This window comes from Puntigrus tetrazona, chromosome 17 (genome assembly GCF_018831695.1).
Source record: "Puntigrus tetrazona isolate hp1 chromosome 17, ASM1883169v1, whole genome shotgun sequence".
Classification (NCBI taxonomy): Eukaryota; Metazoa; Chordata; class Actinopteri; order Cypriniformes; family Cyprinidae; genus Puntigrus; species Puntigrus tetrazona.
Genome location: NC_056715.1, coordinates 10,909,378 through 10,932,087, shown reverse-complemented (window position 1 = coordinate 10,932,087; position 22,710 = coordinate 10,909,378). Strand labels below are relative to the sequence as shown.

The 22,710-nt window shown below is 37.5% G+C and overlaps 1 protein-coding gene across 2 annotated transcripts in view; it reads right to left on the bottom strand.

Annotated features, from left to right (window-relative positions):
- The window catches only part of prkd1 (protein kinase D1), a 33,630-nt gene extending 12,648 nt beyond the window's left edge, over positions 1 to 20,982 (bottom strand). The window contains exons 1-5 of one of the 2 annotated variants that reach the window (XM_043263847.1): positions 19,776 to 20,982; positions 5,003 to 5,141; positions 1,137 to 1,268; positions 894 to 1,054; positions 620 to 643 (exon numbers count right to left, since the gene is read on the bottom strand). In XM_043263847.1, coding sequence (XP_043119782.1) covers positions 620 to 643; positions 894 to 1,054; positions 1,137 to 1,268; positions 5,003 to 5,141; positions 19,776 to 19,940 — 621 coding nt within the window. In that variant the 5' untranslated portion in view covers positions 19,941 to 20,982. The remainder of the gene's footprint in view (positions 1 to 619; positions 644 to 893; positions 1,055 to 1,136; positions 1,269 to 5,002; positions 5,142 to 19,775) is intronic. The other variant, XM_043263848.1, reaches the window with a different exon arrangement.
- Positions 20,983 to 22,710: the final 1,728 nt, after the last annotated feature.

The following is a 22,710-nucleotide window of genomic DNA, read 5'->3' as shown; positions in this document are numbered from 1 at the left end:
GTTCACGCTGAGGGAGATTGTTGTATATGCTGAGCTTTGATGAATTTGCATCAACTCAGAACAACAACTTTCTCATCAAGCTGATCTTTAATGTGCTGCTGATTGGCAAAGATGCAGATGTCTTACCACCTGTTGTGAATAGATCTGACATCACGCAGGTGTGCATAATCAACTATTCAATGTGCTCTAAAGAAAGAAAATGATCAATAGCTTCCTGTTGCCATGTTGTACACTTCACCAAAGGCCTTAAGTAGATTCACGTGGAAAGTAAGGCATCGTAGAGCTCAGTTCAAGCTAAAGTACAGATGCAGTTCATTTGCTGTAACCTGTCTAGGTGTAGGGAGCAGATTAGAGAGCAGTTAACAGATGTTTGATTCTGCTGTCAACAGCCGATTAACAGTTTTCTTTAAACAAACTCTACATGTGTACCACAACATTTCTAGTGTCATGTCTTAACCTCTTGAAGAAAAGAGGTCTAAGTCTGACATGAATTACGCTTCAAAACAAATGATCAAACACATTTCCTTTTACGTTTTTTTCATACTGCGTAGAACAGGGGGTTTGTGACAGACAATATATCATGACGTGGTTAGTTAAAGCTGAATTAGTTAGGGCCTACCTCCATGCTAGGACTGACAGGAGACTGGGCAGGAATAAAGGGATGTGTGGGGAGAGGTAAGAAGAGACAGACAGAGAATGAGTAGTGTTAATAAACAGGACAAGCGTGCAGCACTAGCATAGGGCGAACAAACGGGGACCAAGTCTATCAACTGATTATTACGACAAACCGTTGTTATTTGTAAGATTTATAGGATTTGCATTTTATATTTGAACACTTATTCTATTTTGTAACTGAAGGGGAGCATTTGATCTAATTTTGTCATCAGACTCACCAGTAAAGCTTCATCGGAGGTGCTTGGAGACGGTTCAGCGGACACAGATCGAGTGTTGGTCAGGCCGGTGAGGGACACGTTAGATAGTCGTCGTTTACGGATGCCGCTGCAGTTGTTTGGGATTTTAAAGGCACAGCGTTTGTGGTAGTTCAGCCCGCAGCCTGGTGCAAAGACAGCAGCACAAGGCCATCACGTGGTGGTCTGACTCTACCGCTGACAGAAGTGCAATGTTTAGACGTTTACCTTCGCACTTAAGTCCCTGCCTCACTAAACCCCACAGCATCTCTCCACAGTGATCGCAGAATGCCGGAGCTCGATATGAGTGGACGAACAGGGCGTGAGGTCTGATCTGAAAGTCCTCCACAGTAGCTGAGGCTGAAAGTTTGAAACAAAACACACAAAAGCGACATGTACATTTATAAAGTAACTTCCAGCAGAGCAAATACAGCGCCTTTCTCTTCAGGGCGACACTGTGTTGTCTGTGATCAAGTATATTTGAATGTCCCCATCATATAATATGCTGTAATACACAGTTTGGCTGAGAGAAGTCATATTAGCTAGTTTTTATTTATCACAATTATACGACTGTAAACAATTCACTGCTTTTGTTTTGATATGTTGAAAAATCAAGCTTTTTCAAGTTTCGGCATGAAACAGCTTGATTTATTCAAGATATGGGAAATTTGTCTTCGTTTTAATTTTTCACATTTTTCCTGTGCCCAATATAAAACATTCCATCCTTTTTTTTACAAAATTACACAAAAAAAGAAGAGCTAAATAAACTGTATAAAATTAATCAAAGATTAAATTAGGTTGAAACCCTCTTGTAAGCTAACTCTCCTTTCTAATTTTAGCTCTCTATTTCCACGCTGTATGGCACCCAGCTAATAAGCAAATAATCACACTATAATTAATAAAGTGCCTGAGCTTGACCACAGCGTATGAGCTGCACACTTTCATAGAAATACATCCTTAAATTACAAAACTAGCATTTTTACTAAATAACAGGAATGACCCCTGTGTCATGCTCTAGGGCACACTAATAGTAGAATAAATATATTTAAAAAAATGATTATAATTATTTTTGGGGAGAAACATAATTTGCACTGAAAGAAGCTTAAGAGAGAGGATTGAGACACATTTAAGTAACATACTTATTCAAAATAACAATGTCACTTTACCCCCAACAGCATGTAGGCTTTTACTCCAAATACTATCCTTTCACTTATTTTAACAGTTACTGATTAACTGTTTGACATTCAAGCAAACTGAAAATGGTGAGTCTTTTGTCTCTTAATATGTGATGGTTTCAGGGTTTCTCATTATCTGTGTAAATCTGCAACACTTGATGATCCATGACTCACTTCACTTTAACAACCACAATTACACCTCACAATGACAACATTAAAATTGATCAAATTACCTCATATTAGGTTTTTTTTTATGTATTCTCAGCTAACTGTCCTGATACTCACAATTAGCATTAGCTGTGCTTTTTGTTTGAATGCACTTTGGAAAAAACGCATCTGCTAAAAACATCAATGTAAATCCTTGGCAATTCATTAAAGGATGTGCAGTACCTGATGAGAGAGACGTCAGGTTTTGACAACTTTAAACTCCGCAACATCTGTTATTTGCGCGTAATTGTGGTTGTTCAAGTGAAGTGAGTCATAGATCATCCCAAGCACTTAATTTCCAATTTACAACTTAAAATCATAATTAAAGTTGTTTGCCCATAACAACTCACATAAATAAGCACACTTTTTGTTTGCATTATTTGGACTTTCGACTTCATGAGGGAATTTGCTTCGCTCTTAATCCCAGCAGCACTGAGTAAACATGTCATGATTAAAAAGGCAAACAAATGTTGCAGAGGGAGTTATATCTTTATTTTATGAACCGTCCTCTTTCGAGCTCCCACAAGGCATGTGTATCTTTGGGGTACAGATGGATGAGAGGGTGGGCCAAATCCAATCTATCAATGGCCAGTCTGGCACGCTTTTCCTGTCTCCACAGAACTGCCGCAAGGCCTGGGCAGCAGGCTCTCTGGCCTTGCCTAATTCTAATCAGATGGGCAGACCGTGTGTCTGTCAGGGTTAATGGGCTAGAGATGGTGGTCCCTTTAGAGGGGCCTGTGGTCAAGCACTAATTAATTAAGAACTCATTGTGAGTGTTTGAGAGCTTTAAAATACAACAAAGAAGCCGATTAAAAGCCGCACGACATCTCTGCACCATATATTTCCCTTCGAAGCATGACCTCTAAAAATAATAATTCATGCAGCACAGCGTAATCTTACAAAACAGAACGAAATCCAGAGATATGAGGAAATTTAATTGCCATACAAACTCTTCCAAACAAACCCAGCTTTATTTATATTTGCAAATTGTACTATGAAAGGGAAGCATTTGGGGTGGTTGGAGTGTTTTGATTGGCTCTTGTTGGCTGCATGTTGACAGGACCAATAGCGGCTGAGTGGCGAGCGCAGCGGGAGAACTGCCTGCCTCAACACGCTCATGTTGCCTCCTCTCCAACATGGCTTCCCCTAGAACGCTCAAGTAGAATACATTCTGATTAGCCATTCTGCAGCTAAATTACCTCAATTCATTCAAATTATTGTTTTGCCTTTTGTTTAAAGGCCAAGATATGTTTGCAAGTTGAACTACCTGTAAACTGTCATTAAATGCTTCAGGGAAATGAGTATGATGCTGAAAAGGCATCCTGAGTTGACTTAATGCAAATACTTCTTTCTGCCGTCATTTTTTTCTTTTGCTGCCGGTGGAAATTGGATGTTTTCTGGCCCAACACGCTCTGGCCTGCGATTCCTCTCCGAGACAGTAAAGGCAGATCACTTAATTTTCTGCATGCTCCTTAATCGATATTCGCGTATGGTTACGAATCCCACACGTTCTGTATGGCGCTTGTATCTTCACGCATTTTCTGGGTTGCAATTATGTTGATCTAGGCACAGCCAAACATCCTGTCAGCATGCTTCAGTGAAGCCAACCCGTGGTTACTCTAAATTTATCCAGCAGAAAATAGACTTCAAGCAGACTTTAAGGACCGCAACAGACTGGGTAGAGACCCAGCAGAGAAAAGCGTAGGTCATATTTTCATGAAATGCTGCTCTTTTTAATTGCTGCAGGAGATACTGTCAAAGTGATAATCCGAGAGATCAGCATTTATTGGCCCGCTCGTTGCGCCTTTTTTCAGATTCAGGCCAATTACAAAGCATACAACTTTTGCTTTGAAAACCATATGGTGAGCAAAAACCAGATTTATTGCTATCGAAGAATTAATTTAAGCTTTAAAAGTGCTTTAAAATAATAAGTTTTCTTAATTAGAAAAGGAAAACTATTAGCTGGACCATTGACTTACTTTGCGTCAGTGGCCAGTGAAATGATACCCTTCGAGAAAAGTGACGTGACAATCTCAGGGGGACCTCAGGGGGTGTCATAATTAATAACCGTTGACCTTACTTTGGTGACAGTTGTAAAACTCTTCTGTGTTACTTTACAGTGAAAGCAGCTGTCAAGTGTGTCATTGAGAAGTGTTACTGAGGGATCCCAAAGGCTCATCTATGAGAATGTGTGCATCTGGGTGTGTTAATCACCTGATTCATCCTGTCACAGACATGCACATGTACAGAGAAACGCACCAGACCTGGAAGAGAGGCTGGGGGAAAAGGAGGTGTCAGACCCCGCTTTATCTCGTCAGAATAGACTTCACTCAATTACCTGACATAGCACAGGGAGGAGAGGGGGAGGATGGGAGGGGAAGGCCTGCCAAGTGTTTGTAGAAACACTTTAGCAGTGTCAAATGCGATACCTCCATCGCTTCCTCAGCAAAGCAACTCCGGTTTTCACACCGGGTGCGGCATCAAAACTTGGATGCGCATCAACTTTTCCAGAGTGGAAAAAGGAGGGACAAAAAAACAGTCAGAAATGACACAGGAATCGCACTCTGGTGTGTGTGGCAGACTGCAGAAAACTTTGGCGGGTATTGCAGCAAAGTTGCAGTGTCTTGTGTAACTGATCTATAAAACAACATGTTATGCCACGAATTAGAAGACGATGGATGTACATCTGCGCCTGGGGAATGTGCCACTCACCTGACAGGACCACTTCCACCAGGTCCCCTTCCATAATTTCAGCTGCACACCTCACCAACTGCAGGATGTTCTCTGAGTTTGGATCATGACGGAAGAGAAGAATCTTGTCATACATGCCATAGAAGCCACATTCTGGGAACTGTGATGGAAGAAAAATGATGTCTGTCAGATGTTTCTACAGAGTAAAGGCTACATTGAGTGGGTGGCGTGTAGTTTATGATGGTTAGCTTACATGAATTGCTTGTCTATTGATGCCAGACATATAATGCGTCTAAAAGCCCTGCCCACATATTCAAATTACAGATAACATTTCTCATACCTGAAGCTTTTCATTCAGCTACTAAAAGTACTCAGAAACCACATTATGATGCTCATGGGACAAACCTGACTGACAAAGACTGATTTATAGCGTTAAATGCTTTTCCTTTTTTTCCTTTTTTCTCTCTTTTTGACTGCTCCTAAACAGTTTTACGAACAGCAGCCTCACAATCAATTCAATGTCAAAAGAAGAGAGCAACATATTGACTGACCCGTGTAGACCGCTGGGGAAATGGCTCACTAGCCTCATTCCCTATTGATCCCTGCTGGGTTGAGTTGCAGCAACACTGCAGAGAAGGCCTGCATGTAATGGCAATTCAAACCTACACAATTCACAAAGGGTACTCACATCCAAGCTATTTGGCATTTTATTACACCACAAACAAAAAGATCCCAAATAAAAACTACCCTGGCTGTCGCAAATTAACTTGTATTTGGACAATGCATTTACGTTGACATTATTCTAGAAGGTCACACATGCAAACTGTACTAGTATATATCTCTAGTATACTAGTAGATAGCTGAGTGTTGAGTATCAGCACACGCAAACATACACACACATACATATATGCATATAAAGAAAATGTGTGTGTATAAAATGTTTTATATATACTGTTTATTAGTGCTAGGCAACCATTAATCATGATTAACTGCATCCAGAATAAACACTTTTGGGTACATAATGTGTGTGCGGTGTATGTTTATGTATATTGAATACACACACAGGCATTTCTATATTTAAAAAAAATATTAATAGTTTATGTTATGTTTATGTTATGTTGTGTATATGTGTGTTGCTATTGATATTTTAGTCACATCAGAAGTAGAATTAAAATCCAATATGTTATAATATTAATATAATATTTTATCATATAAGAATAAATATTGTTTTCTTATATAATATAATTATACAATATATATACATTTTTACACAATTTTTGAATTTTTTATTCATTCTGATCCATTCCTATTCTTGCCATTCCATTTTAACTTCATGTGTGTTCTGTCCAATTCAATTCAAATTCCATTAATTTATAGTCGGCTAGCTCTCAAATGCTCAATTTTGTTCAACCTTTTCCTGATTAAATTCCTTTGACACTTCATAAACACTTTTCTGGCTTTGCAAAAATGCAGCTGAGAGCACGTATGTGCCTGATATTCCTGTATGCATATAAACCTACAAAGATTCAGGAAGCCGCTCCGAATGAGATTTCTGAAGAGGCATCTACAGAGAGCAAAGTATGGCACGGAGCTGAAAAGGAAGTGAACGAACGTGGAGAAAATCCAATTTCTAAATAGAGACACCGAACAGCAGTGACTAACGTTGAGAAAGAAACTGCGGGATTACAAAACGACTCCATCCAACATATCTGGATGCTAACAGACCGTGAAAGCATATGATGATTATCAGGCTACAGGTTAACAGATTGAACACTAATCATTCGCCTTGTTCCCAAATCCTGTCGAATAGCCGTGTCACATTTATTCACAATTCTAAGTGTGCCATTTTACAGTCGGAGCCTCTAAAGAGCATCTGATCGGTGCAAATGTTTCAAGCTCGCTTCTAACCAGAGCACTGGTTTGGAGAAAACAGCGATGACTCTATCATTGTTTAGCAACCCGGCAGAGGAGCTCACCTCTGAACGCCCACACAAGATGTACCCTGCACCAAAACGCGCTGTTAGCGTATCATTCACTGAGGCGGTAGACTCGCCTTTTAAAAGCATACCACCGCAAGCACGCATTCCAAACCGATGCGTGGAAATTCGATTCGAGCCCCACACACAGACTCTCCTCCGCTATTCTCACGACATTGCGACGCGTGTTCGATTCAGTTTGACGGAGTATCTGTTTTCACGTTTTCTTTTGGGGGTTTAATTGTGCAGATTCCTTCCCCTCTTGTCTAGCTCTAATGAGTGCTACACAATGAAGATACACAGAGGCAAGTGTGCTTTTGAGGTCACCATGACAGCAGCCTCACTGTAACAGTGTGGGTTGTCATGGCAGCGGACACCCAAGGCTCTTTCCTGATTGAGCACTATTCATTTGTTTGGCACAAATGGATGCACATATATCTGCTGCATGTCTGAGCCATCAAAGCCGAAGACACACCGATCCTTGTCATTAACCCCTTGGGAGATGTCTGGCTCTGATCGGTGGAATCCTCTGACAATAGCTCTATGTTATTGCCTCTTAGAGAGCTGCCCAGACCCCCTTGCTTGATGGTCTTTCATGACTGTCATTTTCTGCCATCTCTCTGTATGTGTTTTATAGATGACAGGCTAGAGCGGCGAGAAGAACATCAATTTGGATGTTGTCTTCCTTTTAAACAACTGGTTGCTGAAGCTGGTTGTCAGGGTGGAGCGAGCACTTGTGTGTGCCGAAAAAGGCAGGTATATTGAGAGAGGAAAAAAAAAGATGGACGGGCAGAGAGAAAGAGCGAGCCTGTGAGCGCTCTGAAAGCTCGTAAGGAGTGAATCATCCTTTCCAACTGTCAACCCCCTCTCGCCTACGCCGTACCAGGCTCAATGCCCTGCTCTTAACGCTAAACCGCCGTTCCTTCCTCCCAGCACCGCTTTGACATCCTAAAGAACCTTAGCCCTTTAATTACTCAAACTAATGATATCAACCTGTTGTAATATTGGGAGACATGCATTATATTACATATAAAATACATATTGAATTACAGCTATTACAATTACGCTTTAGCATGTATAAATACTTTTAAGCACGCAGTGAATGTGCACGTGGATGTGTTGGATGATTAGCAATCAATTAACCTTTGCATTGATATTAACTACTTTCAGCCAAATGCATGCAAAAACAAATTATAACTCCATTTGTAATCACACTATATTTAAATAATTAGCTTCCGTGACCTCTTAAAAGTATGTTTTATATAGTGTGAATATGTGTAGTGTGATATGGACGTGAAATATGGACATACTGTATCTGTCATGCTGTCAATGTCATATGACTTGCGGTCTAAGTTCTCTTCACTGATTTGCATTTTAGGACAGCAGTACATTTTGCATACTGCAGCCCACTTTTACCTTTTGTTTTGGTTGTGTTTTCTTGTTGAAGGTAATGATTAGTAATAAAATAGTCTGTCTGTCTGATGTGTAGGCATTGTGTTAGAGTGACCACCTGGTAATTGCTTTGTTGGAGGATGTAGAGTTGTGCTCAGAATTATTCATAACCTTGGTAAATAAGATCAAAGAAGGCTATAAAAAATCTGTCTGCATCAGTAATCTTTTTTTATTTTAAATATACAAAAATAGAACCTTTCATTGGAGTCTCATCATGAAGCAATGTTTTTTTGGTCGAAAGTAATCATACCTTTATTTCAATACTTTGTGAAACCTCCTTTTGCCAAGACGGCAGTTCTAAATCTGCACCCGTAATGCCTGATAGAAACACAGAACATCTGACGAGATCCTAAAACATTCATTCATCCAGAATCACTCCAGACCTTTCGGACTTCTAGCTCCACATTGGCGCTTATGTTCTTCAGTTTACCACACTCCTTTTCTATGTGGCTCAGGTCAGAGTTTGATCTCAGTGACCAATTTTGATTTATATTTTTATATTTGGTTATGGATCATTGTCCTGTTGGAAGATCCAACCTTGAATGCATGTTGCCATCTGTCTGAACAAAATATCCAGGATCTCTGAGGCAACAACATTAAAGATCCAGCATTCATTGTACACATGAGGTACTACTATTTATCCCTGTGTGCACCAAAACCATCTTCAGAGTTTGCTGTTAAAAAGCAAATGTTTCATCTGACTATAGAAGCCTGTCATGTCTGACAACCGAATATGCTGGAGTTCGTTATTGGATGAAGGATTTTTCTTAAACCCTCATAAATAATGTGGCTTTTATCATTTTTTTTTTTTTACTTGCAGTTAAAGGTTTTGAATGAATGATCAAACGGATCATTTAGACTTATTTTCACAGCCTTCTTTGATCATATTTACCAAGCATTTGAATAACTCTGAGTACAACTGTGACAATGAAGGACAATTCCTACTATGCCATATTATACTGTATTAAATTAACTAAATTTCGAAGCTTATTTGCCATTAAAATTGGATAATAACATTTTATCTCGCCAATAAGCTTTGTTAATTTTGACCAGCTCTGTGACTGGCGCTCAGTTTGCTGACAATACAATGTAATTTACTCTACAGGGCCTCACTCTAATAAATATAATGAAACTGAATAACAAACTAGTAGATAAAAAAGCAAATTTTTTACTGAAATAAACTCCCTTAGCGACTACTTTGTATTCCTATGCAAACAGTACATTTTATTATTTATTTTTACTGGATTCGTGAACCTTACTTTTTTATGGGATCTGGTGGGTTTGATCAGGATGTTCTTATCTAGTGCATTTCTAAACTAAGTTCTGATTTGTGTAGCTGTATTTAAATAGTTTTGATGAGTTTCGCACCGATTCCCTCAGTGTCCAGTCATCAGCAGAAAATCCCTCTCTGTGACTGCATTGGTTAGTTAGTTATTTTCACTGCTCCAGCTAGAACATGACAGCTGTGTGAATGGATTTTTAAATGCCAGTCACATTTTATATTATCATATTTAATTGTATAATTGCATAATAATTGAAACATGGTCTATACCGCTATATAATAAGAAACAATACCAAAGTGCACTAAACAGTAAAACTATTTTCACTACAAACAATGTGTTTAGAATTGCAACAATAAACTACCATGAAATGCTAAGTAACAGCAGTGTGCAATATCAAGTAGTATTACAACCGGTTTCGTACAGTAAAAATAACCAGAAACGGTATAGACATAGCAGCCTCACACATTCAAGTTACAATAAAATAAAAAAAAGTTGCATATAGTAGAGATAGGCATATTTGGATGCAGTGTATATGTAAGGCTAAACCAAATACTGTCATGTATAAGAGCGGCCCAGTGATTTGTGTGTCACGCATGTTTACAACAAAAAAAATATCAACTTAATATAAAAATCAGGGCGGTTTATGTGACACTTTACTTCAAAACATGTATAAATTGCTGTGAGGATCGCAGACTAGAGCTGTGAGCTATCAGCAACAAAGATGACAATGACAACAGCAGCGCATATGCAGTGATGTCTAACTATATTAGGCTACGAAATCCATGCCAGTAGAAGAACAGACACCAGTGACGCACAGACTGTCGTCTTGTAATCAGTTTTGAGGACGATAAATAACCAAGAGGCTATGAGCAGAGGAGAAATAGCTGTTCACACTGTACCAAAGTCAGTAGAGCAGTGTGGTTTGTTTCCTTGTGGTGCTGTGAGCCATTGCGTGCAAAAGCACGAGTGAGTCAAATGTTGCACCACATTGTTTTGGCTCAAATGCTCGTTTCTTATATTTGGCATAACTATATACACGATAAGCAGATGCATTACTATGAAACATTTTCTTATTCACTGCAAAAATGATTTAATCATTATTGTTTTCTTCCATTTGACTCGTCACAGTCATTTCTGGCACTTCCAGAGGAGTCCTCCGAGTTTCAACTTGATTTATTTCATTAGTTTCACCATAAGTAAATTCAGAGTGGTTGGGTGAAGTGTAATGAACTTAACACTGTTGTAACTTTGGCAGTGAAGTTTGCTGTGAGAAACTGTATGAATGTGCCAGAAGGGAGAACGCTTTGTACTGAGAAATATAATTTGCAATATTATGCTTTCCAAAACATGTTTTAAAAATGTGGCTGACGACTATCTAATATTTAAGAACGCTGTCACCGATGCACCAATGGAGGACAGCGCAAACATATAGGCTGTTTAAGGAATAGCAGCGTTCTCTTGAAATAAAATTGCTAAATACTACAGATATTATAGCTGCTATATTTTTAAGAAGGCTGGTAACCGGTTTCGGTGATCACTAAAAAACACTAAGACATATACGCAACACAGAAATCTACTTTCTTCAATTTCATGAAACATTGTGTAATATAAATGGAAGAATAACAAAGTGCAAAAAACCTTTTAAACTACAAAGCAATGTGTTTGTGATGTGTGACAGCAAATAAAGGAGCTAATTGCGTCATAACATAAAGTTCAACAAATTCAATTTAAAATTTACAGAACTATTTACAGATCCATGTATTATTACACTGCAAACAGGTAAACATGCAGTAAAAAAAACATTTCATTAATACAAAACAAAGTGTGCATTTCAGTTAAATCATTTAATAAGTTAATTCACGATGCATTAAATTGATCAACAATGACAGTAAAGACTATTACTACAAAAGATATTTTAGGTAACACTTCATTTTAAGGTGTCGTTGTTACACGTTACAAGTACTTACTGTTATAATAACAGTAAATAATGCATAATTACATAAAAGTAACCCTAAACCAAACCCTTATCCTAACCCTAACCCTACACTTATAGTGAGTGCATGTAGTTAATTAATATTACTCAGTACTCAGTGTATAATTACACCTTAAAATAAAAAGTAAGGAAAACTAGTTCAAATAAATACTTTTATTCATCAACAAATCTTGAGGAAAATAATAACAAAAATATTAAGCTGTCCAGTTGTTTTTGGCATTTATAATGAAAAGAAATATTTCTCGAGCACCAAATAGTGAATGAATAGTGGCTTCGTTTCGCATTGACTCGTGGAAAATAAGCATTTAACAGAGGGTTTACACAAACCGAATCAATCCAATAATCCATGTACTCAACATAAGAGCAGTTCCTGTATAAAGCGTTTCACAGTTCAAAACATCTGAGTGGAAATGTATCATATTAGATAGCGAGCTGTAAAGTACATGGCTTTGTACATCTACCAGAAAACCAAACACACTAGACTTCAGAGAGAGCCAGTCAATGAGCTTAGACAGCATGAACCCCAACCACCATCAGTCAATCAGTCTGTCCGAGCCATGTGTAGTCTGCAGGTTAGGAGCTGCTGGCTGTGCTGTAACAACCACTGATCAATACTATTGGAGCACTGCTCCTCTATTTATACACCCTACACACACACACACACACACACAAGAAAACAACCATCTGTGTGTTCTGCAAAAGACATTGCTGCTGCGTCAAGATGTTACAGACAAGGTCATATCACATCATATTAATATATACACAAGTATGTTTGAGGTAGTTTATCCAAAAATGTTATTTTCCACACAATAAAAGTTTACTTTACTGCATGTGCAAAAAATGTCCTTCAAAAATATTTCCGGTTCCAAAGAAGGAAGAAAGAAAGTCATATAGGTCTGGAACAACATGAGGTTAGTAAATGATGACAGAATTTCATTTTTTGTTTGAACTTGCCATTTAATCAAATCTATACTGATGATTTCTAATAACTAGAATTTGCATAGGCCAAAAAATGAGCAAAGAGCCAATTAAAAAAAAAGCATCAAGCTAATTATTGAGATGGTAAGGAGCTTTATGTCTCAATTCAAAGCTCAACATTAAGTTCTCACTCACATACTGTACATTTACATGTGCTTAATCCTGTGGAGAATCATCTGGATGAACGACACTATAAGACTGTATCTAATTACAGCTCTCTTTTAGGACTGCTAAGATTCTCATTGTCACCTTAATAGCTGTATGTTCACACTTTATTAGTGAGTATTTTACAGCTCTCTTCCTCGGTGCCGACATGCCCACTAACTAACCCTTGGCAAAGTGCACTCGGCTGGAGACAGCGCAAGTTCTGTTGGGCTTTGAGGTGCTACAGCAGATCATTAAAATAACATGACAGGCTTAGCGGGTGGTGCACCTCTAAATTGACTTCATAATTTTGATATTTTGCCTATGATATGGTGAACTGGACTACCTCACACAGCATGAGGTGCAACAATCATGAAACAATATGTAAGCCAAGCGTTTGTGTGCTTCTTCAATCACTGTACCGCTTTCATATGAAATTAACAACATTTAAAGTCCCGATTAGATTAAAAGTGACTTTTTTTATTGAAGGTGGCATTAACTTCATTTGGTTTAAATATGAAGAGTAAAGGAGATTATGAAAGCCATTTAATTAAAATTCATTGCTTTTAACTTGTTGCAAAAGCATGTTTTATTAAGAGGGTCAATAAGTATGTCCACAAAAAAGAAAATGTAAGGTTAACTATTAATTACAAGTAATAACATATTTTACACTCTGAAATAGTGTACAGATAAATATAGGCAGGCTAAAAAATAGGTAAGGTAAAATTTATCATTTATTTGATCATAAATACATTAAAAGCAGTAATATTGTGAAATAGTATTACATTTTAAAATAACAATTCCTATTAAAGTAATATTTTTATGTGATGGAAAAAAACTGAATTAGCATTACCATATTCAAACACTAAAATGAAAAAATATTTTTGTCAAACTTTAATACGTTTTCCAGGATTCGACAATGAATAGAAAGTTAAAAAGAACAGTGTTTATGTTAATTGAATTTTGCAACATTCTAAATGTCTTTACTGCCACTTTTGATCCATTTTTCACATCGCTGACCCAAAAAATGTCAAAGGATATTTCACCTTTTACATACATATATCAGTAAAACAAACAAAAAGTGCTTAATGCTTAAATAAATCAGACACTTGATCTGTAAAGTTCATGGTGATGCTTTAAGGTTCAACTCGAAGTGACTCAAGCGTACCTTGTTATAGGGCTTTTTTCAGTAACTTGGATGTACAAACTAAAAAAAAACATTACATGACTGTGTTTGTGCTTGGTTCTCCTGAAGAGATAATTGTGTTTTCCAAACCCTGCCTGAACACCCATGAAAATGATGTAACCTCCCAGTAAACGGCATTGACACTGAGACAAACACTACATATTTTTAGTCATTTCAATTACTGCAATATGCAGTGTTTACTTCATTACTGAAAGCAATTAACAAGTTTCTTTGTTAACTCTCCATCGTATTTCCATGTTGCCGCGCGTGGCAGTCCATATCTCAATAAATGCTATTAAAACCCTGAGCTCCATATAGGTGCACCATAACTCACAAAGACTATTTTGCCAGAGCCACAGTATTACATACAACAACAAGCATCCATTCAAGCCACCTGATTGGCTGAAGGACCAAAGGGTGCTTTGCATTGCCGCTACACATTGTTGAAAAATCAAGATGAATGGGACGCTATGAAGCCACGGTTTTCGAAAATAGACGTAAGCGCGCACGTACGCACACATGCACACCGTCATGTATCTCATGGTAATGAAAGCTCTTTGAATGCTCTCCAGAACAGCTGCTCAACAATGGTCTATGTGCAGCTCTCATCTCTCACCCCGGTGTGGGAGTGTGTGTGTGTGCCTGTGTGTGTGTGTGTGTGTGTGTGTGTGTGTGTGTGAGTGCGTGACCCCACCACACATGGCTCTCGTCATCATAATGGCACTCAGATAAGTACTTCACAGGCAATCATAATCAGTTGCCAAGCAACTAGAAAGACTCACATAGAAAGACCAGTGCTGGGAAGATGACCATATAAGCTAATATCGATAATTCAAATATAATGTCTTAGGCAATGTAAATGTATAATTGCTTAAAATCTACAGCTTTTAAAGCCTATTTGACTGCAACACTTTCATGCCCGCTTGCAGAGAGACTCTGTGTGTGTCAATAAACCTATAGCTCCACGACAACAATGATCTTTTTTTTTTTTTTTTTTTTACATTTTAGACCCATGATGGATGCATTAGGCTGACGTGAAATCACTCGTCAAACACAAGTAGCTGTTCTGCACAGCCGTCATCAGCCATGCTCATCTGCCAGCCGTGTCTATGCTATGGACTGAGCAATGGATCGGTTAGCGCTTAGCATGAAGAGTGCGGCAGCCCCGCTGATTAATAAGAACACTTTGAGGAGCGGTAATGCAAAAAGGTGCAAACTTCAAACAAAGGCGCTATCACTTTAATTAAGCCTGATAATCCAGAGCACTAATGGATTCACAGTCTATTAGGCAGCCCCTTGATAGCACTAAGGACTTTTGTCAATGTGAGAAAGAAGAGAAGTGGTAAAGAGTTTTCATTTCTTTCTCCACAGGTCATAATGCTGCCCTTTGTTGCTAGTTTTATGTACTCCTTATGGTAAATATATGGAGTGATTCTGTTGAAATAATAATTTTTTTTTTTTTTTAAAACCCTGTATTTCATATAAAGTGTATTTTCAAAATCACTTTTATAAATATCATGTGCTTGTCTTCTAAGTTGGAAAAGCTTGATCATTTCATCAAAGATGATTCTAAGTATATGAAATAAGTTAATGTAATATAAGATCTAAAATAAAATCTCCCAGAATGCAATTGTGAATCATTGTGTAAAGGCCATTCACACCAAGGTTGATAAATACAAAAACAACAAAAAAGATTTAGTGAAGTCCAAACCACAACTGTGACGATAATATCACAGAGCAGCGATATTGTTGGAATCACTTCCAAACCAATTTTTTCTGGTTAAAAAACAATAAGATCACTGTCAGCCAATCAGAATAATCCATTGTGCTTTTAATAGCATGTGCATTTAAAGCGGCAGGCAACAGAACCACAGCGTGCTAAAAAAGCTATCATAGTTACCTTTATAGGTCTAGGTATCATTCTTGGTGGTCTTAAAGGAATAGTTCACCTCAAATATTTTCATTTTTATAATTTACTCACACTTATGTCATATTACGATATGTATGTTGAACAAACAGAAGATAGATTTTTGAAGAACCAAATAGTTGTCCCTACTGACCTCTATTGTTGGGAAAGAAATACTATGGAAGTCAATAAAGACCATCAACCATTACCACCATTTTTTAAAGCATAATCTTTTATGTTCATCATAAAAAAAGAAACTCATATAGGTTTAGAATGACATGAGGGTGAGTAAATGATGACAGAATGTTAATTCTTTCAACATGATCAAATCTGTGATGCATTTTTATTCTGTCTTTCATGATTTGCAGTTGCTGGTTTTTCTTACAGCAAACATCTTCATGTTCTGTTTATAAAATGAAAATATAAAGATATTCAGCTATAAATCTACTTATTTATATAAATCTCAGCACTGACAAACTTATAATCACCACATTAGCTTGCTGGAAAGCTTTGCACACTGTATTATGACAGAAATCCTATCACACTCTTTAAGTTGGTTCATGGTCAAGCAGTCTTGCTCCACCTTTCATGACTTGTTGGGATTTGACTGAGGGTGGTCCTTGATCTGTACAGCTCAAGAGACATTTGTTATCCTCGGCTGTACTTAAACTGCTTTTTGGCTCAGACTTTGACTTGTATCCTAACAAAGCAGCAAAGCAAAGAATCCAAATGAAGGTGTAACTAACTGAAGTTGATTGCCAAGGCCAGCTTATGTGTAGAACATCTTGTCTTTAAAGATACGGTTTACCTGAATGAAGCTTCTGTAATTGTTAATACTTTATTTCTGTGTGACAAAAAGGTGATTTTATAATTTTATATATATCCTGTTGCCCTATTTAGTATAATAAAAGTTACAAAATAACATTGACCAGAATTATTACAAATAAGGGCTAAAAAGGGACAGTTCTTGTTCTTTTTTAATCTTTTTCCACTATAAAAACATTTGGTACAATGGAAAGTTTTGAGGTTCTTCATGGAACCATTTGACGCCAATAAATGTAAAAAAAAAAAGCTGCAAATGATTTCCAATTGATGTCCAATTATTACTAATTGTTCTTTTAATGAAAATATTTTTGATTCATCATTTGATCCAACTCACAAAACCGATCAAACCTATTCATCAAGTTTTTTAACGAAGCTAACTGAAACTATGAAATACAGCATAGGCGTTGCATTGACTACTTTTAGAATATTTTAGACATTTGAAAGCTGAAATCCTCGTTCATTGAAATTGCATGGAAAAGAGTACATTATTAAAATGTCTGCTTTTGTGTTCCACGGAAGAGAGAAAAACATGCAGGTTTGGAACAACACGAGGATGAGTAAACGATGGCAAAGTTTTATTGTCACTATTGCTTTAAAGACGAATGAATTCTGCCTGTAGTACAACAGGGAATTAACATATGAACAAACTGAACAGTTCTATTGTTAGGATTACATTCATCTGTTGTCACACATATGTTGTCACACATCAGACTTACCCTATATGTAACAATAAAAGAGAAGGAAATGAAGTGTGACTCAGAGTGACAGCTCTGGGTCGTCTGATTCTTTTCCATGTATGATATGAACACCCATACAACGGCACAGTATACCGTGGGTAGACGTACGAAACTAAACGTACTTCCTCCATCCTACGAACACATACAGTACAACCAAACAATGTAAGCGAATTGTTTGAGAAATGCCACCTTCACCTCATACACACTTATTCAACATCTCACGTAGAACTATTTAAAGTGTTAAATGCTCTGAGTGCTTATGCTCAGGAGAGCCTTCCCATCTGAGAACGTGTATACAAGGCGTTGAAGGAGCTCAGGTTGCAGATCTGTTGTTCTCATTCGCGTTTTTTCCCTTCTAAATATATTTAAACAAGTACTTCTATTTTCCAAAACACGCACTGACAACGTCAGGCCTAAAAAAAAAGGTGTTTCTTGTTAAGTGTCACATGATGCTTGTTGTTGTTATGCTTATCAAAATACTGCTCTGCATTTTAACACCTGTACGTCTTAAAACACTACAGACTGCAACCTCTGCACTTTGTGCCACAGAATAAACCAGGAAGTCTCGAGGGAGGGAATGAGATTTTGGGAAGAAAACAATGTTTGATAATGGTGGGAAATGATGTTGTTGTCAACACCTCCTGTCTCGTCACAAACTTTGTAAGACGCGCGCAATGAGTAATATTTATGGAGCTAGTATCATTCTGGTGATGTGTCACAGCACAGGTGCTTACAAAACAGAATACGCAATTTGCTAAAAGATATTAATAACTGTGCAGATGTCATCGTATGCGCCTTTTAGGTTGCGGTGACAATCTGACTGCTGTGTTATCACTGTGTTATGCGATTTCGGAGAATGTGAATCTGCGCGGAAGAATTATTGTAAGTACTTGTGAGTTCATATGCTCTTTTGCTGCATAAAGGTCGTCACTTTCATGTCATTACGAACACAATAAAACGACACGAAAAAAGTTTGAATCAAAGCCATTAAGTATATTTATAAAAAATTAAAAAAGATTAGTTATTTATAGTTTCTATATAGTAAGCGATTTTAAGCTTCAGATAGTCCATATGACCTTTTTATTATATTCCACATCTTCTAACTTGGATGAAAAACAATATATAACATTATGTAACTGAATGAATGTCTATATATATATATACTGTATATATGTATGTATATAAAATTTGACACCGAAACTTAATTTGAGTGTTTGAGTATCTTGTTACATGTTATATCCAACTATAGTGGAGAAAAGAGCAAAAAGTGTTGCTACAGAAACCATTTCCATCTGGATTTAGAGAAAAATTAGTAAACTTTTTTTAGGCTACATTTTTACTTATAAAAATATAAAGAACTTTTTATTTTAAAGGATATAGTCTACATTTAATATCTAAATATGTTTTAAGCTATTGATAATGTAAGCTACTGTCACTATTCATTTAAATTAATTCATAGTGTAATTTTGACAAAACGGTATCTCACGGCAAAGAAAAAGTTACAGCTTCAGAGCAACAATGCAGATACATGTTTCATTAGTAATTTCCATCCATCGAATCCGGTTGTTTAAATGGTTATATTGAAAATGCACGGTTTAAATAAGTTCAAGGCCACGTTATACGACCGTTTCATCGGTTAAGCCAACATAAATCTCGATGCTGACTCTGTGTAACATAAACTTGTACTGTAGGATATCCCAAACATCATCAAACAAAGCATAAAACCCCTGGCCATAATCCACTGAATAGTTTTGGAAGAATGCAGTAGAGTAGAAGAGACAGGCCTGCAGTGCTGTGTGTTAGTACAAGCTCTTCACTGGTTCAATAAGTGCCCAGCGTCACCGTGTCGTCACCGCTGTCAATGGAAAATGCAATGCAGAACACTTAATGATGAACACTTAATGATGAACACTTAATGATGCTACACATCAAGTGTGTTTCTGCTGAGTAAACTAACAGTGCATATCATTTTAGCCGCCATTTTCTATTATTTTCTCCATCCTAGTTTCATCTTTTGAGAGTTTAAAACTCGTCTGTATGCCTGTATTTCCAAACAAACACAAACACCTTCAAGGACAGAACTCACCAGGCAGACGTTTGAACAGACGCTGCCTTGAAACACAGAGGCGATGTACACACGCGAAGTATAACTCAAAACCTTTTCTGAGCACCAAACGCGTAAGCGGTCTACAAAGTAAAACTTGTTTCCAAACTCCGGACTCCGGTCGATTCTTTGGTTATTCACGACGCTCACGTTGTGGTATTTTCACGTGAACGGCAACGAACGAAACACGAGGCGTACGGAAAGTGTTACCTTCTGGTCCACGATGGAGCATGCCATCTCTCGGACCTGCGCCAGGCTGAACTCGCCGGAGTCCAGCAGCACGGGTTCCCGGCTCAAGCCGATCTGGATTTGGAAGGAAATGCCTTGCGACCCCGGGAGGGGGCTCGGCGGTCGGATCACCGGAGGCGCGCTCATATGAATCCCCTGGTGTCAACGCACAATCACGCCTGGACAGCGATCGGATCGGGCTGCTGGATCGAGTTCACACACCGGTTGCGCAAACTGAGGCAAAACTTCAGATCCCTAAAGACGTTCAAACGGGCGAGCGGACGAAAAAGACGAATTTCGAGCAAAAAAAACGCTGGCACTGAAATGCAAACAGTTATTTGGACATTGAGAGGCGATGATGATGATGATGATGATGGAGATATAGACGTCAGATATGTTTAATGTTGGGCTCTGATCAGACACCGCCTCCTGGCTGGTTCCTTCATCACGGAGGCTCAGATGCTGCTGCAATGGCGAACGGGGATGTGAATGTCAAAGTTTCTGTGCTCTGGATTATTTCTTGACACTCTGAAACGCAGATAAAAAGAACATTTTTGGTTTACAGGTTATGTGGAATAGAGTCGGTGCGCTGACAAAAAAAAATTGCCATGGTAACCATAGTTTCCGCCAAAATACTTCCGCAAAACCATATGGGGCATCCTTCAAACAGTGTAAGAAGCTTTTAGAATATTTCGTTTTCGAATTACGCAAAGATGTGGCTAATGCCACTTTACGACTGTAGTTTAAAACAACTAGATCTGTGCGATTTGCTTTATTTGCCTTGCTGTTTGGTTGCTAGGGGGTTGCTAGGGTGGTTTTTACCTGCCCACGTTCAGCCCGAGTCCCTCTGAAAGTGTACGTTTTTTGTCCAGAGCTAAAATTAAATTAAAATGATTCTCTTTAAAAAAAATTCTGATTTGCTGCTGAATTGCTATTGGTGAGTTAGTAATAATGGTTATTCTCATTACACATTTTTGCTTCTTATTATTTTGTGAAAACATTTTTTAAAATATGTATGTAGCCTGTGTATGTGTATATTTATCTACATTAAATTATAAAAGTTTTACTGCTACCTTTGACTTAGTTAATGTGCATATGCTTAATAAAAACAATTGAATGGTATCAAGGTTTTTGGAAATAAAATGACAATAATAATAAATGCTTCTTTAGCGCCAAATCAGCATATGTCATGTGACACTGAAGACTGGAGTAATGGCTTCTGGATATTCAGTTTGACTTTACAGAAATAAATTGCATTTTGAAAAATGTTTTAATAGTATTTCACAAATTTTGTATTTTTACTTTATTTTTGAGCAAATAAACACGTAAATGCATCCTTGATGTGCATAAGGGACTACAATGGACCACAAAACCAATCATAAAGGTGAATTTTCAATGAATTCTGAAAAAATAAGCTTTCCATTGATGTATATATGGTTTGTTATGATAGGACAATACGTCTGAGATGAAATTTGAAAATCTGGAATCAGAGGGTGCAAAAACTAAATATTGAGAAAATCTTCGTTGTCCAACTGAAGTTCTTAGCAATGCATTTATCAAAAAAATTTTTTAATATATTTATGTTAAGAAATTTACAAAATATCTTATAATATAAAATGAAAGTGCTGTGCAACAATTAATCACGATTAACCATATCCAAAATAAAAGTTTTTGTGTACAAAATATATGCGTGTGTACTGTGATTTATCATGTATATTGAAAGACACATGCATGTATATATTTAAGAAAAAAATTAATTACATGAAAATAAATATATACATGTAAATATTTTCTAAATGTATACTGTATGTGTTTGTCTTTATATACACATGATAAATGCACACAATACCCACACATATATTCAGTTCACAAAATCTTTTATTTTGGATGCGACTAATCACGATTAATCATTGCCCAAAGCTAACAATTATATTTACTTGATATCATAACGATTTTTTGCATACAAGAAAAATCAATATTTCTGACCCACAATGTATTGTAGGCTATTGATACCCGTGCTACTTACTTATGACTGGTTTTGTGGTCCAGGGTCATACATGTGTATGTGCGTGTATCTATTGTATAGATGCACACACTCACATATATATAGTGTTCATCCTAGTGCAGCCCAGTGTTCTCACTGACAAGGGCACAACAGTTGTAGCTTTTTCCCAGACAGAGTTGAGTGGTTCATTAAAATGCCTTTTATTTAGATTGAAACTTAAACATTAGGATGCAAATAACTCTGACCAGGCTTGAGTGGGCCAACTGTGTTCGTGCACCTCTGTGTGTGCCGGCATTTTGTAAACAGAAGGGCTCAAGGACTTGTAGTTGCTAGGAGAGAGGCCAGCTGATGCTCGCCTCCCACGCATAGAGCAACTGTGTGTTCATCACTGCTGTAGTACCATACAGAAGGCCACCAATATCACTCCATTCAATTAGAGAGATCACTAATATAACTGCCTGTTTTAGGTCAAATTAGACCCACACAGGCTTACCGCTTTGTCAGAGAGCAGACAAATTCCCCAAACAAATGATGTGTTGATTGTGGCAACATTTGTTACAGTCGGTTTCTTTCACGACAGGAAGTGTTATTTGTAGCTATATTGTTGGCTGGCTGTCAAAAGTAGTTTCGTATGAAAACAAAATGAATGACTACAAAAGTCATTCGTTTATTTGTTTATTTTTGTCTTAAGATATAATGTTTTGAATGGGCAGTACTGTACGCCGTGAACACATTTTTCAAGTCAGCTGCACAGCCTGACAGATTCATCACGATCCGTTTGCGATAATTAATAATCCATGTCCTTTTTAAAATAACTAGCTGCCGGAACACTAACCTTTAGAGTAATTTAATATATGTAATTAAAGGGAATAGTTGAACCAAAACAGAAAATTCTATCATCGTTTTCTCGCC